The 24122-nt window shown below is 38.0% G+C and overlaps 1 protein-coding gene across 2 annotated transcripts in view; it reads right to left on the bottom strand.

Annotated features, from left to right (window-relative positions):
* Positions 1–24122, bottom strand: part of AGBL1 (AGBL carboxypeptidase 1) — an 862602-nt gene that overhangs the window by 302732 nt on the left and 535748 nt on the right. For both annotated transcript variants that reach the window (XM_086711500.1, XM_025918486.2), the window contains exon 22: positions 13617–13780. In XM_086711500.1, coding sequence (XP_086567626.1) covers positions 13617–13780 — 164 coding nt within the window. The remainder of the gene's footprint in view (positions 1–13616; positions 13781–24122) is intronic.

Below are 24122 nucleotides of genomic sequence, written 5' to 3'. Positions count from 1 at the left end.
TTCATCTATAAGATAACTACTACTACTACTATTGGCTTCCTAGGACTTGCCTTACTTAAGATAATACATATCAAATCCTTATCACACTCCTGGGCACATGCTATTCTATTATCACTATTCTACCCTTCACTATATTTATTTTGTCACACATTGGCAAAGCACAGGGAGCCAGTTAGCCTCCCCGATTCAAAGCCACATAACAAAATGATGAATACCAAGTCATCATGAACATATTGGCTCTAATTTAGTTTCCATTCCCATTGCCCTAGGACCATACTGGCTTATGTTAAGTTATCTCCATTTTCCAGTAGACTCATCTCTCACCACAAATAGAATTGCTAAGTCTGGGATGAGCTATCACATGACTAAAGAGATTTTTTTGCTTTCCTAGGACATACTTGAGATCTGGGTTGGACAAACTCCTCTAAAAGGATTAAAGTGACCAAGCAGATGTGAGTCATGCCTCCTTTCTCCTGAAGCATCCAACTCTGGGAACAGAAAACAGTACATGCTGTGATTCCTATTAAGAATATTTAAGACCCCCTTTTAGTGGGCCACCTTGCACCTGATTCTTACTTTGTGTTGGATGACTGCTTTGACATCCTTCCCCACCATGTAATTTTCCCCAATATTTGTGATATCTCCTTTTGAACATACTTCTTTTATCTTTATTTTATTGTCTTTTTTTCTCATCAATATTTATATCTCCTTTCTGTTACCTGTGCATGGTTAATCTTCTGTCTCTTTATTATCTATCCAGTAGGCATCAAGATAAAATTTAATTTTCACTCAATATCATACCAGCTTTGTGCCATTTAGCATAATTCAACCACCCTGCAGTTGCAACCTTACTACCCATGTTGGAATAGGAAGATGTCAATGGCTGTAGCCTTGAAAATAAACATACCATATTAGAGCTAAAAGGAATTTAAAGACCTATAATTTGGAAGCTAAGAAGCCTCAGAGTAAAGAAGGTAAGCCACCTCCCCAGAAGCACAGAGTCGGCTGTCAGCAGCAATACCCACAACTGAGCTACCTGAAATCTAAGCCACATGACTTAAGAAAAACTATGCTGGGTACAAAAGTGAGGCTTTATGGGAACTTGTGGGACACCAAAACTCAGGATAGACTATTTCCTCTTGGATGGAGTGGATGTGCCTGGGTTTCTTTACTTGGTTCCCTCCTAAGAGAGGGGAGTTGGACACCTGGCCAGGATAAAGAAATCAGGCAAAACACAGAAATGTTCTCAGAAGCTTAAAAGCAGACTTCTTCCTTCTGCATCAGATTGATCTACATCCAGGATCTTACAAACCAAAAATGTAAACTTTCTATGATATCTTGATATCTTGTTTTAAATATCATGACCTGATTTCTTCTCCTGTGATGCAGTTTCCTCCCTCCTTCCTTCCTTCCATCCATTTGTCTGTCCTTCCTCCTTCTCTCTTTTCTTCATTCCTCCTCTCTTTCTTCCTTCCTTCCTCCCTCCCTCCCTCTTTTCCTTTGTTATCACTCCTTCCTTCCTCTCACTGCTTTTATTGAATCCATAGTTTGGTTTCGCCCTACCAGTTTACAGCCGGTAAACTAACTCTTACAGGTGAAGTGGCTTTGAACCCCAAGATCTAGCTCCTTGTAAGGGCCATGGTATGAGGGTTCATGGGGTTACAACAAAGACAAAGTCAACATTAAGAATAAACAAGAACAAGAACTACTTCAAAAATTAATGAAAAGCTATTGAATTAACTTAAGCCACCCATGCCAAGCTATTTGCAGCCTTTTTGAATAAAAACTGCCTCTTGTATTTGGGAGAATTTCACAGGTTTTTATTTGCCTTCCATTTTTAGAACTAACAACAAAGACAAGGACTGCATAGGCTGAAATTGACATAAAGAGTAGGAAGAGCAAGTTTCTTGACTGAAACCCTTTTCCAGGGACTGGTAGCCTATTTTATTTTCAGGTATTTATAGATTCATAGGCAAGAGACCAGCTGTTCATGTGGTTGAGCCTGAGGCAGAGGCGAAAGATATCCCCAGTGTTGACTGGCAATAGGTAAATCACTTAACTACACCTAGTGAGTCACTTAGACTTCCTGGGCTCCCGTGGAATCACTCGTAAAATAGGATTTCTTTTAGGTTAGCTTCCATGGTTATTAGGTGCTAACATTTTGCAAATAGCAAATGCAATATGAAGAAAATGCATTTTGACTCCTCTCTGTCTGCAATCTCTTTCATCTTTGTCTTTGGAATTCCTCTCTCCATGGGTAGCGATGCATTCCACCTACAGCAACACACATTCCACCCATGATGACATTGATTTCCCAGAATACTATTAAAACAATCAAGGGATATTTCTGGGCCAAAATGACCCAAGTCATTCAGATTTTTAAAAACTTACACACAAACACACTCAGACATACGTACACCCAACACATCTTTTTGGTGACTGTACAATGCAAGAAATTAATAATAGGGTTATATTGTATTTAGGTTATATACTTAATGGCCCCCAACTCTTGGAGTTAGATGGATTGGCTTCAAAAGCCAGCAGTCTCTTCTAAGATTCATGACATTTGGCAAATCTCTTAAACTCCACAAAACTTATTTTCTTTGTTTGCAAAGGGGGATGCTAATTATAGCATCACACAGGATTATATATATGATTGAGATAATAGTTTAAAAATGCAGCATCTGATTCATGGTAAGGCTCTAATGAATGTTTTCACAGTTTCATACTCTACTAGAAAATTAATCAATAATGGTTTTCTTTTGCTTCTTAGTACTGCTAAGAATTTGGGTTGTTTAAATTTATTTGGGATAGATGATGTATCATTGCTATAAATATCTATACATTAAATATTGTTCTCTGTTAAATTAATCTTCTTGAGGGATATACAAGCTGGAAATATAGGACTTAATGGCATTGAGTTTTTTATGGACCTTCTTACAAGTTGTGAAATTCTTCTCCAGAGGAAAGTAAGCCAGTTTACAGACAGCTGTATGATATTACTAAATCTCTTTTCTCATAGACACACTAACATTCTTCTTTTTTAATTATTTTTATTTAATTATTATAGAAGGATCAGCATAAAATCATAACAAAAATATTTGGATTTGCCTTTATCTACTAATAGAATTGGGTTTTTGTTGCTGTTTTCCCAAGATAAGATTAGCATTTCTTCCTGGTTAGTTCATTTTTCTTGACCCATTAGGGAACTACTTAATGTTTTAAAGCAACATGTGATATTCACCATCTCAAAAGACTCCCCCAGGCTAGGTCCCATTCCAACATGCCCATCTTTGTAATCACTGGGCATTTCTTTGCCTACAACTATGGAACGAAACTAAAACCATTCTCAAATATTAGGTACCATGGGCTACTTTTTCAAAAATTTGAATACATTTAGGGTGACAGAAGACAAGAGAAGGAAGATATTATCAGAGTTTCAATGTAACTATAATTTGCAATCCTTTGTTTGGATATAATGATACCTTTTGATTCTCCCCATTTCCAGATTTCCCATTTTGGCCCATAGACATTGGTACTCCACTTTCTGTCCCCATCCATTCTCTCTAATGGAGGAAGAATAACATGAAACTGGTGATTTGGAGAGAGATGCTGACTGAGCTTGAGCACCCCATGGCCCCCTGTGCTCATTTTCTCCCTGCAGGACCAGAGTCAGGTGCACCCATTGCTCCTCTGTACGAGAAGCTTAGCAAGGCAGACTCTAACCCTACAGCTTTAGGTGAAGAACTTCAATTCTGGTGGGGCCAGGACTCTCATTACCAGTAATAAAGCAGTTATGTTTTATTTCAACCTACCTAGCTCCTGTGCTCTATTTCTTTTTTTAAATTTTTTTTTCAACGTTTTTATTTATTTATGGGACAGACAGAGACAGAGCATGAACGGGGGAGGGGCAGAGAGAGAGAGAGACACAGAATCGGAAACAGGCTCCAGGCTCCGAGCCATCAGCCCAGAGCCTGACGCGGGGCTCGAACTCATGGACCGTGAGATCGTGACCTGGCTGAAGTCGGACGCTTAACCGACTGCGCCACCCAGGCGCCCCCCTCCTGTGCTCTATTTCTTATTGGATTTGGAATTCATGAGAGAAGAAAGAAGTATCATTCACTGGGCATCCAAAGGCCCAGACAGCTTAGTATTTGTAGTCATTAAACATCAAGGATGCACAGTCACACTACCTGGTTCAACCACTAATATGCTTCTTGCTAGCTGGGCAAATGGCAAGTTATATGGCTTCTCTGAGTTCCAATTTCTTCATCTGTACAGGGAAGATAATAATTATACATACCTCAAAGAACCCTTGAAAGTGGAGACGGCAAACTATGGCTCACTTGGACCAATCTAGTCCATTGCTTATTTTTGTAAATAAAATTTTACTGAAATACAACCATGCCTATATATTTACATATTTTCTATGGCTACTTTCATGCTACCACAGTAGAGCTGAGCAGTTGCAAAAGAGACCATATGGCCCACAAAACCTAAAATATTTTCTGTCTCTTTACAGAAGAAGTCTGCCAACCCTTGGTTTAAAAGATAAAACAAGGAAAGAGGTATGGCTGCAAAATGCATAGTACTGTACATGAAAAGCATAAATGTTTATTATGTTTTATCTGTTATTATCTATAAAAGACAGGATGTCTTAGTGATCAAGAGTACTGGTTCTTTACCAAGATGGCCTGGTTCAAATCCCAGTTCTACAATTTACCAACCCTGCCATTTTAGTCAAGCTACATAGTCTTTCGGAGTCACAATGTATTCATTGGTACACGGAGATAATAATGCCTACCTTGTATGGTTACTGAAATTTTTAAATGAGATTATACAGGTAAATTGCTTAGGAGAGTACATCATCACCACAACTGTCATTAATTTCCTCCTACAGAATTCCAAAATATGAACTTATTTTTAATACTAGTTCATTGATAGTATTAAATCTCAATTCATATTTTCACTCAGAAAATATTAAGTGACCATCTTGAGACAGTCAGAGTGTATCCAGAGATGCATATAACTTTTCATATCCTACCTCCTTAGCTTCCCCAACTCTGTGCTCTTGGATAAAAGCAAAAATACTCTGAATTCTTGAGGAAAAAAACACCATCTAAATCAGGTTACTTCACATAGAGGAACTATCAGCATCCAGTTAGACTACACAAGATTTTAAAGACTATCCAAAGCCTGGATTATCATGCAATTATGAGTCTTGACAGAGTTCTCAGATGAGTAAACAAGCGATGACGAAATAGAAGTTGAAAGACAAGGAGGGAAGAATCATAACAACGGGGCGGGTGTTACGTTCTGCAATGTACAAGGAGACAGACACCTCCTCAGTCAGCTGACAGAACAATTTTCACTTTGGATAACGACCAGCCATGAGAAACAGAAGCCAGCCTGACACAGAAAATTCAAGAAAAATGGAATCTCTGAAACACTGAATGAAAAAATTACAGGTTAAAATGGAACAAGAACTCGCTGTATTACAAATGTGAACAAGAGAAGCTGATGAGAGAAAAGGAAACAGAAGCAATGAAATCAAAACACATTATCAGCAAAGAGGAGAGTCATGCCACAGAACATTAAATCTGTGAGGACAGGGGCGCCTGGGTGGCTCAGTCGGTTAAGCGGCCGACTTCGGCTCAGGTCATGATCTCGCGGTCCGTGAGTTCGAGCCCTGAGTCGGGCTCTCTGCTGACAGCTCAGAGCCTGGAGCCTGTTTCGGATTCTGTGTCTCCCTCTCTCTCTGCCCCTCCCCCATTCATGCTCTGTCTCTCTCTGTCTCAAAAATAAAATAAATGTTAAAAAAATAATAAAAAAAAAAATCTGTGAGGCCAAACAGTTTCCAGAACTTGGTGAATGGGAATGAAGAAAAAGGATGATAAGGAGAGAAGAAAAGACAGATACGGAGGTTGGGAAGCAGATATCAAATATTCCAGAGAAGGAAAAATGACGATTTGGGATGGAATCACTGCCACCTGGTAATGGAAAGGCATGTCATAAGGTGACCAAGTGTTCGGATTCAAAATCAATCAAAAGGACCTAAATGTAACATAAGGAATATAGTTGATGTAGACATAGAATGTTTGTGTTAGTGAACAATGAAAACCAGCACAACTATTCAGGCAGGAGAAACGGGGTATGCAGAGGACAGTCAGGCTGAGGACTGTAAGATTAAATGGCAGAGTAAGCCATGCCTACATGGTGCAGTCAAACCTCCAGGCAGGCACAATGGGATTCCTGTGTAAAGGAGACAGAGATTCACATATATATTAATATGCCAAATACCCTTGATTTACTTTACCAAAAAAAAAAAAAAAAAAAAAAAAAAAAAAAAAAAAAAAAAAAAAAAAAAAAAAAGCTTTTTTTTAAAGGTATTCTCTAGCAAAAATGTGAGATGAATCAACATGGAGAAAAAATAATGGGGACATAACCGTACAGAATGGATAAAAATGAGCAATGCAAGTAATTAAACAAAATTGAATTTTACAGTGATTTGAATATGACTATAAGGCAATCTAAATGTCACAGATACTTCTCATACAGGAAAAGAGGAACAGAAAAATAATATCTTTGTTTCAAACAAATGGGAAACAAACGGGTTTTATAGACCATGTGTGTATATGTTCAAGATGTTCAAGGATAAACCCTAGGAAATTTGAAGTGTTCCACATGATACAGCAAATACACCAAGCACAGATTTTACTCACTCAGAACTATAGGCACAAGCCCCCTCAATTCATATTAAAAACATCAATGTCTGTGATAAAATGATATTTTAGATCATAGCCAAATATAGTTTCCTTTGATTTTCAAGGATGGATGAAGATTAGAGAGTCTGTTATCATAATTTAAGACTTTATTAATTCATTAATTCATTAATGAATTCATTATAATTCATATAATTCATTAATAATCATTTTTATAGATACAAAAAAATTGATAAAATTCATCATCCAATCTTGATTTTTTAATTAATAAGCTAAAAAACTAATTTATAAAGAAGACATTGAGCATTAATATCAAAACAACAGACATTTTACTTAATGTTCAAATGCTTAGGGTCATTCTCATTTTAAAGTTAGATTGACAGCAAGGATATCCATAGAATCACCATACTTTTTTTTTTTAACTTAAAAAAATTTTTTTTAATGTTTATTTTTGAGGGACAGAGAGAGAGAGACAGAGTGCGAGCAAGGGAGGGGCAGAGACAGGGGAGACACAGAATCTGAAGCAGGTTCCAGGTTCTGAGCTGTCAGCACAGACCCCAACATGGGGCTTGAACCCATGAAAGGCAAGATCATGACCTGAGCCAAAGTCGGATATTTAACCAACTGAGCCACCCAGATGCTCCTTTTTGAACTTTTTTTTTTTAAGTTTATTTATTTTGACAGAGAGACAGAGAGAGTGATGAAGGGGCAGAGAGAAGGGGAGAGAGAGAATTCCAAGCAGGCTCCACACTGTCAACGCAGAGCCCAATCTGGTGCTGGAACTCACAAACCGTGAGATCATGACACTTAACCAATGGAGCCACCCAGGCGCCCCTAGAATCACCATCCTTAAATAATGTTTTCAAAACTCTAGCCAAGATTATAAATCAAAAATAAAATAGATATCACATCATGGTGATAACCACTTAGAAAAATATGGGTAAAAGACCCTTTTAAGAGTAACAAGAAAATTTTAAATATTAAGCTTAAAAGCCTATGATCATAGATCCAGGAATCACATGAAAGGGTACAAAAAGAACCCCTACAATACTTTCTTTGTGAACATCAAAGAAGATCTAAGTAAGAGGAACAAAACACCAGATTTTGAAAAAGCAATATAGGCAAACAGTCAATAGACCAAAAAATCTATAATTTTAATGCAGTTTGAATTAAAATCGCAGTGGTTTCATTTTTGGCAGTTAACGACTCATTATAGGCTTCATCAGTGAAAATAAAGAAGAGAAAATAGCAAAGCACATTTTCAAACAAATATTAATGAGGTGGTGCTTGTAGCATTATGTATTTAAGTTACACGGCTACAATATTAAGGACTATGTGCTCCTGGCAGACAGACTAATGAAACAGAATATAACATCAAGAAAATATACCCAGGTACACGCATGTATAAGTGCTATATAGCTAACTGACATTACTAACCACTGATGAAGGATGGATTATTTAGTAATTTCTAGGGCAAATGATTAGTAATACAGAAATATAAAACTATTCAATGGTAAAAAAAATGGAAAAGAAATTATAATATGTAAATAGCCTTATTATAAACATATGTACCTCAGTATAGTAACAGATAACACATTTTTACAATAAATTATTATTTAACTAATTATTTGAATTATGAATTATTCGTTATTAGACCGAGGTAGGAAGGTTATTAAAGCTAAAATAAACAAAGAAAAAAATGGATGCACATATCCACAAAAAACAAAAACATTCAAATTCAACTCATTTTCACCTAAAAATGGCAAAGATTTCAATGCAAAAGCAACTGGTGTGTCTAGAAAATAGGTAGGAGAAAATCTAAATGGCCTTGGGTTTGGTGATGACTCTTTAGATACGACACCAAAGGCACGATCCATGAAAGGAATAACTTATGAGCTCAATTTCATTAAATGTAAATACTTCTGCTCTGGGAAAGATACTGCGAAAGAGAATGAGAAGACAAGCCACAGACTGGGAGAAAATATTTGCAAAACACACATCTAATAAAGGACTATTATCCAAAATATGCAAAGAGCTCTTAAAATTCAGTAAGAAGAAAATAACCTGATTAAAAAATGGGCCAATGACCTTAATAACACCTCACTAAAGAAGATAGACATAAATCTGGTAAATAAGCATATGAAAAGATGTTCCACATGGCATGTTGTCAGGAAAACGCAAATGAAAACAATCAGATATCATTGTACACCTATATGAATGGCCGAAATCCAGAACACTGACAAAGCCAAATGTTAGTGAGGATATGGAACAGTACGAACTCTCATTTGCTGCTGGTGGGAATGCAAAATAGTACAGTCCTTTCAGAAGATGATTTGGTGGTTTCTTACAAAACTAAACATGCTCTTACCATACGATCCAGCAATCACACTCCTTCGTATTTACCCAAAGGAGCTGAAAAACTTATGTCCCCACAAAATAGGTATATAGATGTTTACAGCAGCTTTATTCATAATTGCCAAAACTTAGAGGCAGCCAAGATGTCCTTCAGTGGCTTGAATGGATGAATAAACTGTGAATCATCCAGACAATGGAATATTATTCAGTGCTAAAAAGAAATGAGCTATCAAGCCATGAAAAAGACATGGAGGAAACATACATGCATATTTCTAAGAGAAAGAAGTCAATCTGAAAAGGCTATGTACTGTATGGTTCCAATTATACAGCATACTGGAAAAGGTACAACTAGGGAGACAGTAAAAAGATCAGTGGCTGCCAGGGGGTAGTGGGGAAAGAGTAATGAATAGGCAGAGAGTACAGAGGATTTTTAAGGCATGGAAACTACTCTGTATGAAATTATAATGGTAGATACACTTGTCCAAATCCACAACTATAGAACACCAAGAGTGAACCCAAGGTAGACTTTGGACTTTGGATGATAATGATGTGTCAGTGTCAGTACATCAATTGTCACAAATGGACCACTCGGTGGGGGATGTTGATAACAGGGGAGGCTGTGTGTGTCTGGGGCAGGGTGTAGATGGAAAACCTCTGTACTTTCAATTTTACTGTAAAGCTAAACCTATTCTTAAAAATGAAGTCTATTTTTAAAAAAAGAAAGAAAACCAGTGTTCAGAAAGTTACAGAAAAGGGACCTCTCATACATTGTTGTTAAGGATGTTACATATTTGTTTAGGTGAAAAAAGTAATCTAATTTTACCAAAACATTGACAACAGTTCTCTATTAAAAGCAGGGTGATTAGGGGCGCCTGGGTGGCGCAGTCGGTTAAGCGTCCGACTTCAGCCAGGTCACGATCTCGCGGTCCGTGAGTTCGAGCCCCGCGTCAGGCTCTGGGCTGATAGCTCAGAGCCTGGAGCCTGTTTCCGATTCTGTGTCTCCCTCTCTCTCTGCCCCTCCCCCATTCATGCTCTGTCTCTCTCTGTCCCCAAAATAAATAAACATTAAGAAAAAAAAAAAGCAGGGTGATTAAAGTCAGGTATATGTTATTTTTGTGTGTGCTCTCCAAAATATAACTTAATATGATTTACCAAAATACAATTTTTTATATAATTGAGAAAGGCAAAACTATTTTTAAATAAAAATCAAGTACCTTTTAATTATTAAAAATATAATTATGTTCTCTAAAGTCTATGACAGATTTTTATTTGTTTAGTCTTGCCTCATCAAACTAAAGAGAGGACAAAATGAACTTGTCCTGATGCTCGGGGGAGCCCAGGTTCATGTCACAGGACTATCATTTGGGAGAATAAACTAGATATGGAGCTATAACCAGGCACAGCTCAGAAATTCTGAGCTCTCTCTGTTATTAATGGAGGGACAAGTGGAGATAGGGGAGCTCAGCTGAGAAAGGCAAGAGGCATTGGAGGGATACAAATCGAGATGAACAGTGGCTGACTCGGCAAAACTGTTAAGTGACTTTGCAAAAGACCTGTCACAATGGATAAACGGTGCCTCCTGAAGAAACAGCTTAGCATTCCTGCAATGTGCGCGCAATTATTTCTGGGGATAGGACTGAGAAAAAGGAGGAAGGAAGAGGAGAGGAAAGATCAAAAGACGCCTTAAGGAGTCTGCAGACGTTTCTTAAATGAGCAACGGGGAAGGAGAGAAACTGTAAAAGACAAACCAAAACAAAGAGCGCAATGCACCATACTTCTTTTTACGCTTCGGCCACTGGGCAAACATCCACCATTTCTGCTCTTTCTCTGCCCATGAAAAATGGTAAGTTTCTCTGTGGATGTTAACTACACTCTACTTGTTTTTATGGTAAATGAAGTGTGAAAACTATTGTCAAAAACCATGGTGTTTGCAGCGTAAGGCCATACTTTGTCTTCCCTGCACGTTACTCCCGGGGTTAACACTTTCTATGGGGCCTAAGAGATTCCAAATACGATGTCCTCAGATTTCTTTATGACTGACTTTTAGGCAAAAACCCACCCTTCTTTCCCCCCTAGTATTTCCTTCTGTGCAACTAAAAAAGAATCTTCCCAAAGTATATAACCCTGTTACACAGAGCACACCCAGGGAAATGTCGGTGGGGAGGAGGGTGGCTGAAATCTCCTCTTTAAAGCATACGGAGGGTAGTGTTGACAAACATTAGTTATGCTCTTTGTATTATAGTAAGATCCCTGTTGCTAACAAAATCCCTAGGATTTGCTCTGCTCTGCTGATTACTAGAGCTCATGACTGAGCCCTATTCATCAGAAACTAATCAAAGGTACTCAAACAGCCTGATGCTGATTGCAAACCAGTGGATTTTATTTTATTAAGTTCCCCTCCGTCATCCTTTAATGAATACACCCTTATTGGCTCCAATAAGGAGCCAATATCTTGGTCAAGATATTTACAGGGTGATTTTCCTCTCAATCATGCAGTTTCCAGGTCCTTTGGGCAGGAACCATAGTCTGTTTTGGTCCAACTGCCTCAGTGAATAGGAGTGGATTAAGTCAATAACAATGTTTGGGTGAAACAGGCAAATTCCATCCCACTGCTTGCCACCAAACTCCATGCCTCTTGAATGTAGTGTAGACCTCCTTAAAACACACACATGAATCACATCCTATGTGTAGTATCTTGTCCTGGGTATGCACCAGCCTAAGAAGGGCCAGAGGTCAGGGAAGACTTTAAGCTTTAGAACCCTTGGGATGGTTGCAACTGAACAATTAATAATCAGGAGTGTTGGGATGGCATGGAAGAATAAGTAATATAATCTTCTTATGATAACCCACATGGCAGCTATTGTATTTGGAGCTCGACACCAAATTCTTTAGACTTGAATTAGAAGAGGCACTTCTTTGATAGATTTCTTCTTGTTCCAGTTTACAGGCAACTAATCCTCACTGCATTGGATCAAACAGACGGGCACAATCAATTCAGGGAAAGCAAGCAATGCCAGGTCTGCTCAATCTTCTCTCAATGAGCAGCAGAGAAGAAAGTGGGGGGATAGGAAAGAAAGAAAGAAAGAAAATTCAGGCATGCCTGCACCCAAGATAGCTTAGCAAAAGATGAAAAGACAAGATGAAATATATATCCTGGCAGGTAGAAGTGCTTGCTCTCAGAGGGAGAGGCAGAAACACCACAGTGATGCCAAACACACCAAGCCTTGGGGCGCTGAGGGGTGTTGAAGGGAGTGGGGGCAGATGGCAGTGGTGGTGATGTCAAAACAAAAGAAATCAGGGGCAGTGTCTCTAGGGAGGAAAGAAGTCTGGATTTACTTAGGTCCCCATAGTCTATGATCTATAGCACAGTGTGACGAGCAAGTTAATTACTGCATTTAGGTAATTAAGTCTCAGAGAAACCAGTACCTTCCAAAGTAAAATTAATTTACACTGCTAGATCATTTTAGGCTTGACTGGCCATTTGGTGAGAAGTCACGCTGGAACCACAGCCTAACAATGGCAGGAGGAAAATGAATGAAAATGCACTAGAAATAAAATGGCACCTGTATTAATGGCTTTCTCTCTGCTTTTGGACATGAAGGACATGATGAGATGCTTCCTCATTCACCAGTAGGTACTTCCTCCTCCAATAGCTCAACACCCCATCCATTCACTGGCTCAAAATATGGGCAATGACTTAGTCTTCTTTGACTCCTCTGACTTTTCTTGGTCCTCTCTCCTCTCATATGGCTATTATATCTTCCTTTCTTGCCCCTAAATCTATTTTTGTCAAGTCTAAAATATTTGTCCAGAGTAAAAGGCATCAAAAAGGCTCATATGGATAATGGTTCCCCCTCTCTTGATTCATTAATGTTCCTCACAGTCCTTGGAAATCTGTCATTCCCCTGCCATGGCTGTGAGTCAGGGTCTCCAGGCAAATGTATTAATCATCTTCAGGTGGTTCTTCTCATCATCGGAGAAGGAACAGTGCTACTTAAGAATGGGAAGAGGATACATTTCTTGTCCCCAAGTTCCTAAATATTGGCAGTGAGATTACCTTTATTTGCCGAGTAACAGGCTCCCAAATGATGCCTGAATAAATATAAACACATTACTGGCAGGCATAAGTATATGTAGATGCACATGTGTGTTGCTAAGCTGCATCTTCTTTATCACAAGCAAAATTTATTAATAATGCATGTTTATAATTACATGTTGACTTATATATTCATTTACGTGTACAAGTAGGCAGCATCCTCCCTGTGTTCAGTAAGAACACAGTAAGAACACAGTAAGAACACAAGTAGGCAGCATCCTCCCTGTGTTCAGTAAGAACACAGGGAGTGAAGAACACAGGAAGTGAGAATGACCCTGAGTCTGGGTCCAGTAGACTGTGACTGCCCCTACTTTCAATTGGCAGCTCCTCCATATTTTGTCCTCGTCAAAGACCCATAGGACCACATGGCTTTCATTTCTGAGATGTGCTGTGATCGGAACACCAAGGTCCAAATTCCCCTCACACCCCTGTAAGCATCTTACCGCTGGAGGTGGTGGTCCAGAGCCTCTTCCTCAGCATTCAGGAGAGTTGCTGCACAGGTCAGGAGCTGATGACTACAGCTTACAGATTTGAGTTCCAAGATGAGGAGACCCAAACAGAACATGGCTCCCATCTCCTCCAGTTCACTGGTTCCAAACTGTAGACCCTGCCAGGTAAACAAAACTATCAGCAGAGACTGTGTAATGGAAACTGAGTAAAGACAATTTTTGAGATCCAGAGTGAGGGCTTCTGGACACTCGCCTATCACAGAAATTGAGAATTGATAGTATTTATCGGTCACTATCCAATGTGCTTTGTTGGGTGCTTTGTGGATTGGTGATTCTCAGTCTGCATTATGTGTCATTCACGGTTTCCCAGAAAGACCCCCAAGGCAATAATGAGCTGGCAGGGGAACTGGAGGGCAAAGGGGTGGATAGAGTTCCCGGAGTCACTTCCCCTAGTTCAGTCAAAGCAGCAATGCCTCTATCTGTATTTTAAATTAAAAAAAAATTTTTTTAATGTTTATTTTTGAGAGAGAAACAGAGTGTGAGGCAGGAGAGGGGCAGAGAGAGAGGGAGAGACAGAATTCAAAGCAGTCTCCAGGCTCTGAGCTGTCAGCACACAGCCCGATGCAGGACTCAAACTCATAAGCGGTGAGATCATGATTTGAGGCAAAGTTGGACACTCAACCCACTGAGCCACCCAGGCGTCCCTCTTCTATATGTATTTTAAAAAGGGTTCTACTGTTGAAACAAAAGTTTGTGAACAATTGTACTAAAATCCCTTTCTCTCCCGTAAATCTGTCAATCAGTGAGAAGAATTAGGGGGATCCTTCATATACAAATACCAGAACTTAAAAACAACATCAACATCTGTTTAGCACCACTTATTCATTCGTGATGAGACAGTACATGAAAGCAAAGCCATGATGCATACTCATGCTATTATACCATGAAGTGACATATAATAATAATAAACAACCTTACAGAGCATTTACTAGGCACCAAATACTGTTTGAGCCCTTTCACATGCATTAACTCAATTAATAGTTACCAAAGTCCTATCACATAGGTATTGCCATTTCATCCATCACATACAGAAGGAGATTTAGAACCATGGAGCTGATACTTTATCCATGACCTCACAGCAATAGAGTCTAGACTTGACTGCTCACCAAAGTGCTATACTTAGATTAGGAAAGACTCTATTATGTGATGAAGTATAAAGTGCATGGTTTTCAAAATTAGATAGGGATTGGTTTTGAATCCTGACTTCAATATTTTCTGATTGTGTGATTTTGGACTTAATGAGCTCTATTAGCCTTGATTTTCTCATCTGAAAAATGAGATCATAATTCTTCCCTCCATATATTTAGACATGCAGTGACAAGGAATATTTGAGGGTGCACATAAAAGTACTGGTCAATATCAGCTCAATTTCTCTTTCTTTATTCCTAAATATGTTTTTAATATGACAGAATTCAATGTGGTCCTGAGTTCTTTATGTTTATAAACACATTTCATTTAAATAAAAGGGTATCAAAAGTTGAGTATTATTTCTTGAATAGATTTTCATATCCAAATAGCAGTGATACAGAAGACAGAGATGTGATAGTAAATACTAAAAAAAGACTGGTCATAAATATCACAAGGAAAAACAAAATTCCAAACTAGGAAATCATCAGGCTCACCAAAGAATTTCTAGGTAAAAGGATAAAAGAAAGTAGAATGTCTATTTCAGCTGTTTGACAATTTGATTTGCTGCATGTTTGGACACCTGTTTTCCTAAGGAAAGGAGACACTGCTTCAGAATTAAGGGAAATCTGCTCCTCCATAAACAACAGCAATGGGAGGGGAAGACAGATGTTTAACAAGTTATTTTTCTTAAGTCAATAGAAAAGATCACTGAACAAAGACAGAGAGAAATCTGTCTCTTTCCACGAACTAAAGTTCTAAGGTCTCATTCTTCCCCTGCACCCTGTTTTCCTACGTGCTTTTCTTTATTCTAGAATGGCCAGTTGGATGCGGAGTTATGAAGCAAAGGCCATGCCCTCCTCCTCAATCAGCCACCTCACTGGTGGCAAGAAAGAGTAGACAAGGAGAATATGAACAAAAATCCAGCCCCTCAGGCACGCAGCACGCCTGACACCTATGTGTAACCCTAGCGTCTAGCAAAACACATAACAGGTCAAAAGAGGGACAAGTCCTTGAGGGCAACAAATCTCATAGCATGAGCCATATTGCTGGGTCAAGGGCAACACCTTCATACCAGTCAACTTCTGTAAACAATGGCCCAAATGACAGCATTTTTATAACACAAAAACATTTCTGTATCCCAAATATTGATCTATTTATCTCAGGCAATGGTTGGTATCATGAAAAAGACTTGCCCAGAAGAAACAGACTATTTATTGGCTGTAGGGTCTCGAGCAAATCACTTATTCCATTTTGCTCTCCATTATGAACCTCTCTTTACTACTCTACTCTTTTCACTCTCACACAGTATCAAAAATATTTGTTTATATGGAGAGTCTCCTCTCACCTCCCACACCCAGCCTGGAAATGAAATCCTCAAAGGCAAGGACTGAGCAGTGTCTGCCTCTTTACATTCCTGGCATAGAGCACATAGCCTGTCATATAGCTTATCCTCAATTTATAATAATGGATAAGCAATGGCTTATGGAGGGATGGATATGGAGAGGCTTGGATGAATTGTCTCTTGGATTTGTCAAGTGGAACTTCACTTTTTTGCATAGCAAGTATATGAATGCCTTTAATTATGTTCTCCCACTGTCAAGTGTCATGAGGATTTAAATACTTTATTTTAGTTTTGCTTCAGGAGATGCATTCACATCTCTGGATATGATCCAGAAAACAGGTAGATAAAATTTAGAAATTCTGATATCTACTTTGGTCAGTTATCACAGGTTCTCAGTAACAAGTTTATAAATAAAGCTGGCTTTGGGTTTGTTTAAAAGTGAGGCTTGGGGCGTCTGGGTGGCTCAGTCGGTTAAGCGTCCGACTTCGGCTCAGGTCATGATCTCGCGGTTCGTGAGTTCAAGCCCCGCGTCGGGCTCTTTGCTGACAGCTCAGAGCCTGGAGCCTGTTTTCCGATTCTGTGTCTCCCTCTCTCTCTCTGACCCTCCCCTGTTCATGCTGTGTCTCTCTCTGTCTCAAAAATAAATAAACGTTTAAAAAAAAAAAGTGAGGCTTATTGAGGCATCTGGGTGGCTCAGTTGGCTAAACGGCTGACTTCAACTCAGGTCAGCGTTCACCAGTTCGAGCCCCATGTTGGGCCCTGTGCCGACAGCTCAGAGCCTGGAGCCTGCTTTGAATTCTGTGTCTCCTTTTCTCTCTCTGCCCCTCCCCTACTCATGCCCTCTCTCTCTCTCTCTCAAAAACAAAAACAAAAAAAAAAAAAAACAAACATAAAAAACATTAAATAAAAAGTGAGCCCTGTTAAAATAGAGACCCCACTCTCCTCTCCCTGTAGGCTTATATGTGTTAATTAGGATTTTTTCCCCTACAGCCAGTGACAGGAAGACTGACTACAGTTGTTTAAACAAAAATTGAGTTTTATTTTTTTATGCATAATAAGTTGGGGGTAGGAAGTTCATGGCATTATTTCAGAGGCCTAAGAAAATCAGGGCTCCTGTATCTGTCATTTTCTTGGTTTTCCAATCATGATTACAAGGTGGCTGCTGTAGCTCCCGCCAGCATATCAGCACTCAAGGAAGGAGAAAGGGAAATGGGGAAAGGAGGCACCAGCATATTTTTGCTTATATTTTCTTGGCCAGAGCTGTATAATAGAGCCAACTCCAGCTTTACAATGGTCTGGTAACTGAATATTTTAGATTGTTCAGTATCTTTAAAAGAGATAGGTAAGAGAGAACAGTGTTAGAAATGAGTGCTGAATAATTTTTTAAAAAGCGGGGTGAAGCCTAGGTGGTTCAGTTGGTTGTGTCTGACTCTTGATTTCGGTTCACGTCATGATCTCATGGTTCATGAGTTCAAGCCCCATGTCAGGCTCCGTGCTGACAGTGTGGAGCCTACTTGGGATTTTCTCTCCCTTTCTATCTGCCCCTCCCCCACTTGCACTGTCTCTGTCTTTCTCAAAATAAATACATAAACTTTAAAAAAAATGAGCATTGGGTGAGCCAACAATATCTCTCACACCAATATGCATATACTAATGTTAGTAGAAAGTATAGGTCTCTATCAATGCATCATGTTTGTACGCAAATCTCACTGACACAATTCATTACATGTTTTTTAGAAACTTTTTAATCATCCACCTCAAAATAAGTTGAATTCACAAGTACATTTGACTCTGAAATTCTCTACTACCCTCATCATCACATAATTTTTAAATAGCATACATATGGGAAGAATATTTGTATTAATGCAGAAAATTACATATTGGTAAGGTAAACATAGCATCCACAAATGATGTTTAAAAAGTATAGATACTGGGGCACCTGGCTGGCTCGGTCAGTTGAGCATCAGACTCTTGAATTCAATTCAGGTTATGGTCCCAGGGTTGTGGGATTGAACCCCATATTGGACTCTGCACTGAGCATGGAGCCTGCTTAAGATTCTCCCTCTCTCTCTCTCTCTCTGTCTCTCTCTTCCTGTCTCACCCACTCATGCTCTCATTCTCTAAAAGATAAAAAATAAATACAATACAATACAATACAATACAATGCAATACAATACAATACAATAAAAGCACAGGTACTGATCATTGGTGAGCAAAAGGAAAAAAGCAATTAATAACCAAGCACAGAAAAATATTCTATTTTATTATGTAATAAAAATGCCTTTTACACCCAGAAAATTGATAGAAATATATTCAATCTTATAATCTATAGTGCTGACTCATGACAAAACTTGGTGCATATCAAAATACAATGCCATCTGACGTGATAATATCACTGCTAAAAACTTTTCCCGAGGGACGATTCAAAATAAAAGTGAAGCACAAGATACATATTATGTCCAAGTTATATGTAATAATCAAAATTTGAAGGAAATAAAGTGCTAAATATCTAATAAGGAAGAAATCACTAAGGAAATTATAATGGAATAAATTTGATGGGCTATAATAAAACCATTAAAATGATTATTTTAACGGCCATTTAACAATATGGAAAATGCTTATGATTTAATGACAGGTGAGAAAAAAAGCAAAACACCAAGCATGTAATGATGTGATTTATGGTGACAATTTGGCAGTGAAAGCAGAGGTGGTTACCCCCAATCCCACATACATGCTTCCCACCATTATTGCTGTGATTTGCCAATAAAAAACAGAAATCTGGAGGAGAGGTGTTATCAAGAGAACATCCACGGAGCAAAAACTGTTTAAAAAGCTACAGCATGCCAATAAATGAGTAGAATTCCCTACAGCAATTTGCAAGATCTTTTCTAGACCTTCCATATTCTGAAGTAGGTCTAGATTTATTTTTATTTCTTTTATGTGTAATTTATTGACACTAAAGATTGGTGTCTCTCATCATCGCTTAGAAAAATGTAACCCAGTATCTCTTTGAGTATTGCCTCTCCCCATTCCTCATCAAGGAAAACAAAGATAAGCCTAATACTCCTATTAAACATATTTTTTTTTATTCTGTCCTCCATATCTCTTACCTTTACTTTTGTATTTTTTTTATTTCTATCACTGTAATAAATTCTGAGTATCTTTTCATATCAATGTCTTATTTTCATACTTTGCTCTCCAGCTTTACTGAATCTTCTTTTTGATTCATTCATCTCAAAAACTGTCTCTGAAACACTATAAACATAGTTATTTTATATTCTCTCTCTGATTATTCCTGTATATACAGTCTTTGTGGGCATCCGTCATTCGTTTGACTTTTCTGTTTCATGTCAATATTGTAGGCTTGTCTGCTCAATTATTTTATAAGCATCTGAAACTCTAAATTCACATTTTCTTGAACTTGGAGAAACTCTTTGTGAATTTGGCTTTAATGCTCTTTGCTCCAGAGAGAACTTGTGCTTTCCTCCACTAGGTACTTGGGGACTACTGATCAGGGACCATTATAGGCTGAAGCTTTGGCTCGAGACCTGTAGGGCCATACTGTACCTTTAAATTTTGACCCCAAATATGTTTAAAGGAGGGTTTGTGATTAGAAACTATGAATGAAGGCTTTTCCTTGTTTGTCTGCTGTACCCAATGCCGTGGCTAAAACTGTCAAGCAACCTCACTTTCTCGTTTTACACGTTGTGGGATGACTGGGGCTGTCATCTCTGAAAGTCCTGCCGTGGTGTGGTGGTCTTCAATCGGTCCTCAAATTTTGCACGGGCCTGTTTCCATCCTCAAACCCAAATTATAAGTGGATAGGAATTAGTATCTGCCTCCAAAGATCTACAACATCTTCTGGCTTAGACTGTCTCTTTTTATGAAATTGGGCATCATCAAACACTCTCTAACACATACAAAGAGGGAAAATGTTACACCTGTGTACAAATACTGCAGGTAAAAGAATGGCTCTCTGAAACACCAAACAAATGTCTTTTTATGAGAAAGATTTACTGCCAGAAATGAGAAAAATCTGAGGAATTTCTTTTTTTAATTAAAATATTTTTAATGTTTATTTATTTTTGAAAGAGAGAGAGAGAGCATGAGTGGGGGAGGGAAAGAGAGAGAGGGAGACACAGAATCCAAATCAGGCTCCAGGCTCTGAGCTGTCAGCAGAGTCCAACGTGGGCTTGAACCGACAAACCACGAGTTCATGACCTGAGCTGAAGTTGGAGGCTTAACCAACCGAGCCACCCAGGCACCCCAGAAATTTCTTAATTTTATTCTCAAAAAGGATTGAGAGTAGATTGCATTGGTAAAAGTACAGTGAAAGATATGACAAAAGCTGAGAAGTAACTATACTATGGAGATGTAAAATACAATTTCTAAATTAAATGTTAAAAAGAGAGTGTTAACAGTTCTATACAGAAAATATAATCCATTATGTATCAGACAACCTCAAGAAATTTCCCAATGTCTTAACAAAAAAATAAGATGAAATAATGACACACACACACACACACACACATGAATCGTATATATATATAGATAGATAGATATACTAGAGCAGATTAAGGAAAAGTGATGTACTCCCTTTTGAATTTCAGACTCAGTTTGTTAATCACCATAAAAGCCAAGAAGAAGGAAAAAGTAGGGAGAGGGGATGAGAAAAAGGGAGAACCATTCTGCATTTATTTATTTTGAGAGAGAGAGAGGGAGGGAGGGTCAGAAAGAGACAGAGAGAGAGAGAGAGAATCCCAAGCAGGCTCCATGCCATCAGCACAGAGCCCAATACAGGGCTCAAACTCATGAACTGCAAGATCATTACCGGAGCCAAAACCCAGAGTCAGACACTTGACCACCTGAGCCACCCAAGTGCCCCAGAACAATTCCATATTAAAAAAGAAAATCTGAGTCTACAGATCAAACAGTTTCAACAAATATATGAGATATAATTAATATAAAAAAGCAAAAAAAAAAGGTATTGGGAACCCTATAAACAATCAAAATTAAATAACCTAAAATTTATTCCCACTCTTAAATATCAAAGACAATGAAGCAATGTGTATAGAATTGAGGAGAAAATTCTGTGCCCCAAAATGTTGTGGATGTGTGAGGGGCCTGAGGGAGATAAACCCAAAGAAGAGCAGGCATCGAGTACAAAATGAATAAGGAAAAGTGTCCTATTTCTTTTAAAATATTAGCACAAGCGTATTATTTACAATACTCAAGACATGGAAACAACCTAAGTGTCCATCAATGGATGAATGGCTAGAGAAAATGAGTGTGTGTTTGTGCATGTGCGTGTGTGTGTTATGGAATATTACTCGGCTATGAAAAGGAAGGAAATCCTGCCATTTGTGACAATATGAACAGACCTTGAGGGCATCATGCAAAGTGAGATTAGACATCTATCTCTATAGATGAATACCTTATTTTCTCACTAATGTGTGGAATCTAAAAGAAAAAAGAAAAGATGACTCATACATACAGAGAACAGATTGGTAGTTGCTAGAGGCAGAGGGGTAGAGGATGGGCAAAATGGGTGAAAGCAGTCAAAAGGTACAAACTTCTATGTGTAAGTAAGTCATGTAACATACTGCATGGTGACTATCGTTAATATACTGTATTGTATATTTGAAAGTTACTCAGAAAGTAGATCTTAAAAGTTCTCACCACGTGAAAAAAAAAATTATAATTGTGTGGTGATGGATGCTAATAAGACTTACTGTGACCATTTCACAATATGTACATATGTTGAATCACTGTGTGATACACCTGTGGCTAATATAATGCTATATGCCAATTATATCTACATATATCTACATAAATTTACATATAATACATATATCTACATATATCGAGAGATATCCCAATTAAAGAAAATGTTGTTTATGCTCAGAAATAGGAATATATAAAAATAATTATGCAGCCTGGGGTTGCCTGTGTGGCTCAGTATGTTAAGTGTCTGACTCTTGATTGCAGGTCAGATCATGATCTCCCAGTTGTGAGATCCAGCCCTGTGTCAGGCTTCATGCTATGTGTGGAGCCTGCTTGGGATTCTGTCTCTCACTTCCTCTGCCCCTTTCTCCTGCTCATGCTCTCTCTCTCTCCCCCCCCCCCTCTCTCTCTCTGTCTCTCTGTCTCTCTCTCTCACACACACACAAATAAATAAATAAACATTTAAAAAATAATTCTGCAGCATGATCTAGAGAGTATTTTGTTAAGGATGGCATGGGGTGACATCATTAAGAAATCTACTAACATAAATGTTAGTACATAAACAGACCAAAAGGCAGAAGGGAAACAACAACAACAACAACAACAACAACAACAACAACAACAAGAACTTCTGTATGGATGCATCCATTTCTGATATAGGTCTTAGTATATGAACCTGCCAGAACTCTTTCTAGACTAGAGGGGGTAGCATGGCAAGGTGGGTGTAAACACAGGCCCTGAGGCCCAGATTGCTGACATCAATTCCAGTGCTGCCATTTACTAATTGTGTAGTTTTGGGGAAGTCATTTGACCTACTGGTGCCTCAATTTTCCTATCTTTATAATGGGGAAAATAATAATAATAATAATAATAATAATAATAATAATAATAATACCACCTATCTCCTGGAGCTGCTGAGACAATTCAGTGAGGTTGTATATATAAAAATTTACATCAGCACTTGTCTCATTGCACATTATACAAGTATTTATTATTACCACTAACAATAGCAAATGCTTAGATAACCAACAGTCAAAACCATACTTGACATAACCAGTTCTTATTAAAACCATGGCCAATCTATGACCTGCTCTCATCACTATTATGTATCATTTTTTGACAGGTCCCAAACAATTCAATAAGGTAAGAAAAAATGAGTCATACGTATTAGAAAGGAAGGAATCACATTATCTTTATTTTAAGACTGATTATGTACTAAAACAAACCAAAGGAATCAGCTGAAACAGAAAATCTATTAGATATAAGGCAAGAATTGAGGAAGCAGACAGGTCACAAATTAAACATCCCCAAATCAATTTTCTTTCCATAAACCAGCAAAATAAATTATTAAGTATAATAAAAATCCCATTCACAATAGCAACACAACTATAAAATATCTAGGAACAGAATTAATAATAAATACCCCAGGGATTGTATGATAAATCCCAGGACTTCACCAAGAGATAACAAGGAAATTTTAAACAAATGGAGGAATATGCCCAATTCTAGAAAAGCAAGGCCCAGCACCATGGAGTATCAATTCTCCACGTATTAGCCTATAAAAGCATAAGAAAACGAAACACCAATGGGGATTTTTCAGACTTGGAGAATTAATTCCTTTTTAGAAGAACACATAGCAAAAATACCCAAAAATAATTTTGGAAGAAAGAGTAAAAAATATAATAATGGGAAGATCTCATACACTTACAATAATTAAACGTTATGGTATTAATGCAAACATGGCAAGACAGATCAAGGGAAGCATAAAAAAAATTGTCAAAGCCTGTGGAATATGTAAAGGTTTGCAGATGATAAAGGTGCCTTCAAGTCACTGCAAATGGTTGTGATGGGGATAAAACAAAAATGATTGGTTGATATTCCAAGGGAAAATCTTACCACAAATATAAATTATTCCATTTTGATTAAAGGATTAAATGTTAAAAATCTTGGATTAAAGGAGGAATAAAACATATATTCAAACATTCTATTATCTCCAGACCAGAAGAAGGTCCTCCAGAGCATATCCTCAAAGAAGAAACCATAAAGGAAAATATTAATGATTGAATAAATAAAATTTAAATATATCTGAGTAGCCTGAAATATCACAAACTAAGCTAAAACAGAAAGAACAAAATAAATATAATTGCAATGAAGGGGGAAAAAAATAACCTAACGATATAAAGGGCAAATTAATGTAACAATAAAATACCATAATTTGCTTTTCAATTCAGGTTTACCTCTTACTC

This window comes from Puma concolor, chromosome B3 (genome assembly GCF_028749965.1).
Source record: "Puma concolor isolate L17-30 chromosome B3, mPumCon1.1.hap2, whole genome shotgun sequence".
In the NCBI taxonomy this organism is placed as follows: Eukaryota; Metazoa; Chordata; class Mammalia; order Carnivora; family Felidae; genus Puma; species Puma concolor.
The sequence above is the reverse complement of the archived record's forward strand: the minus strand, read 5'-3'. Positions and strand labels throughout refer to the sequence as shown.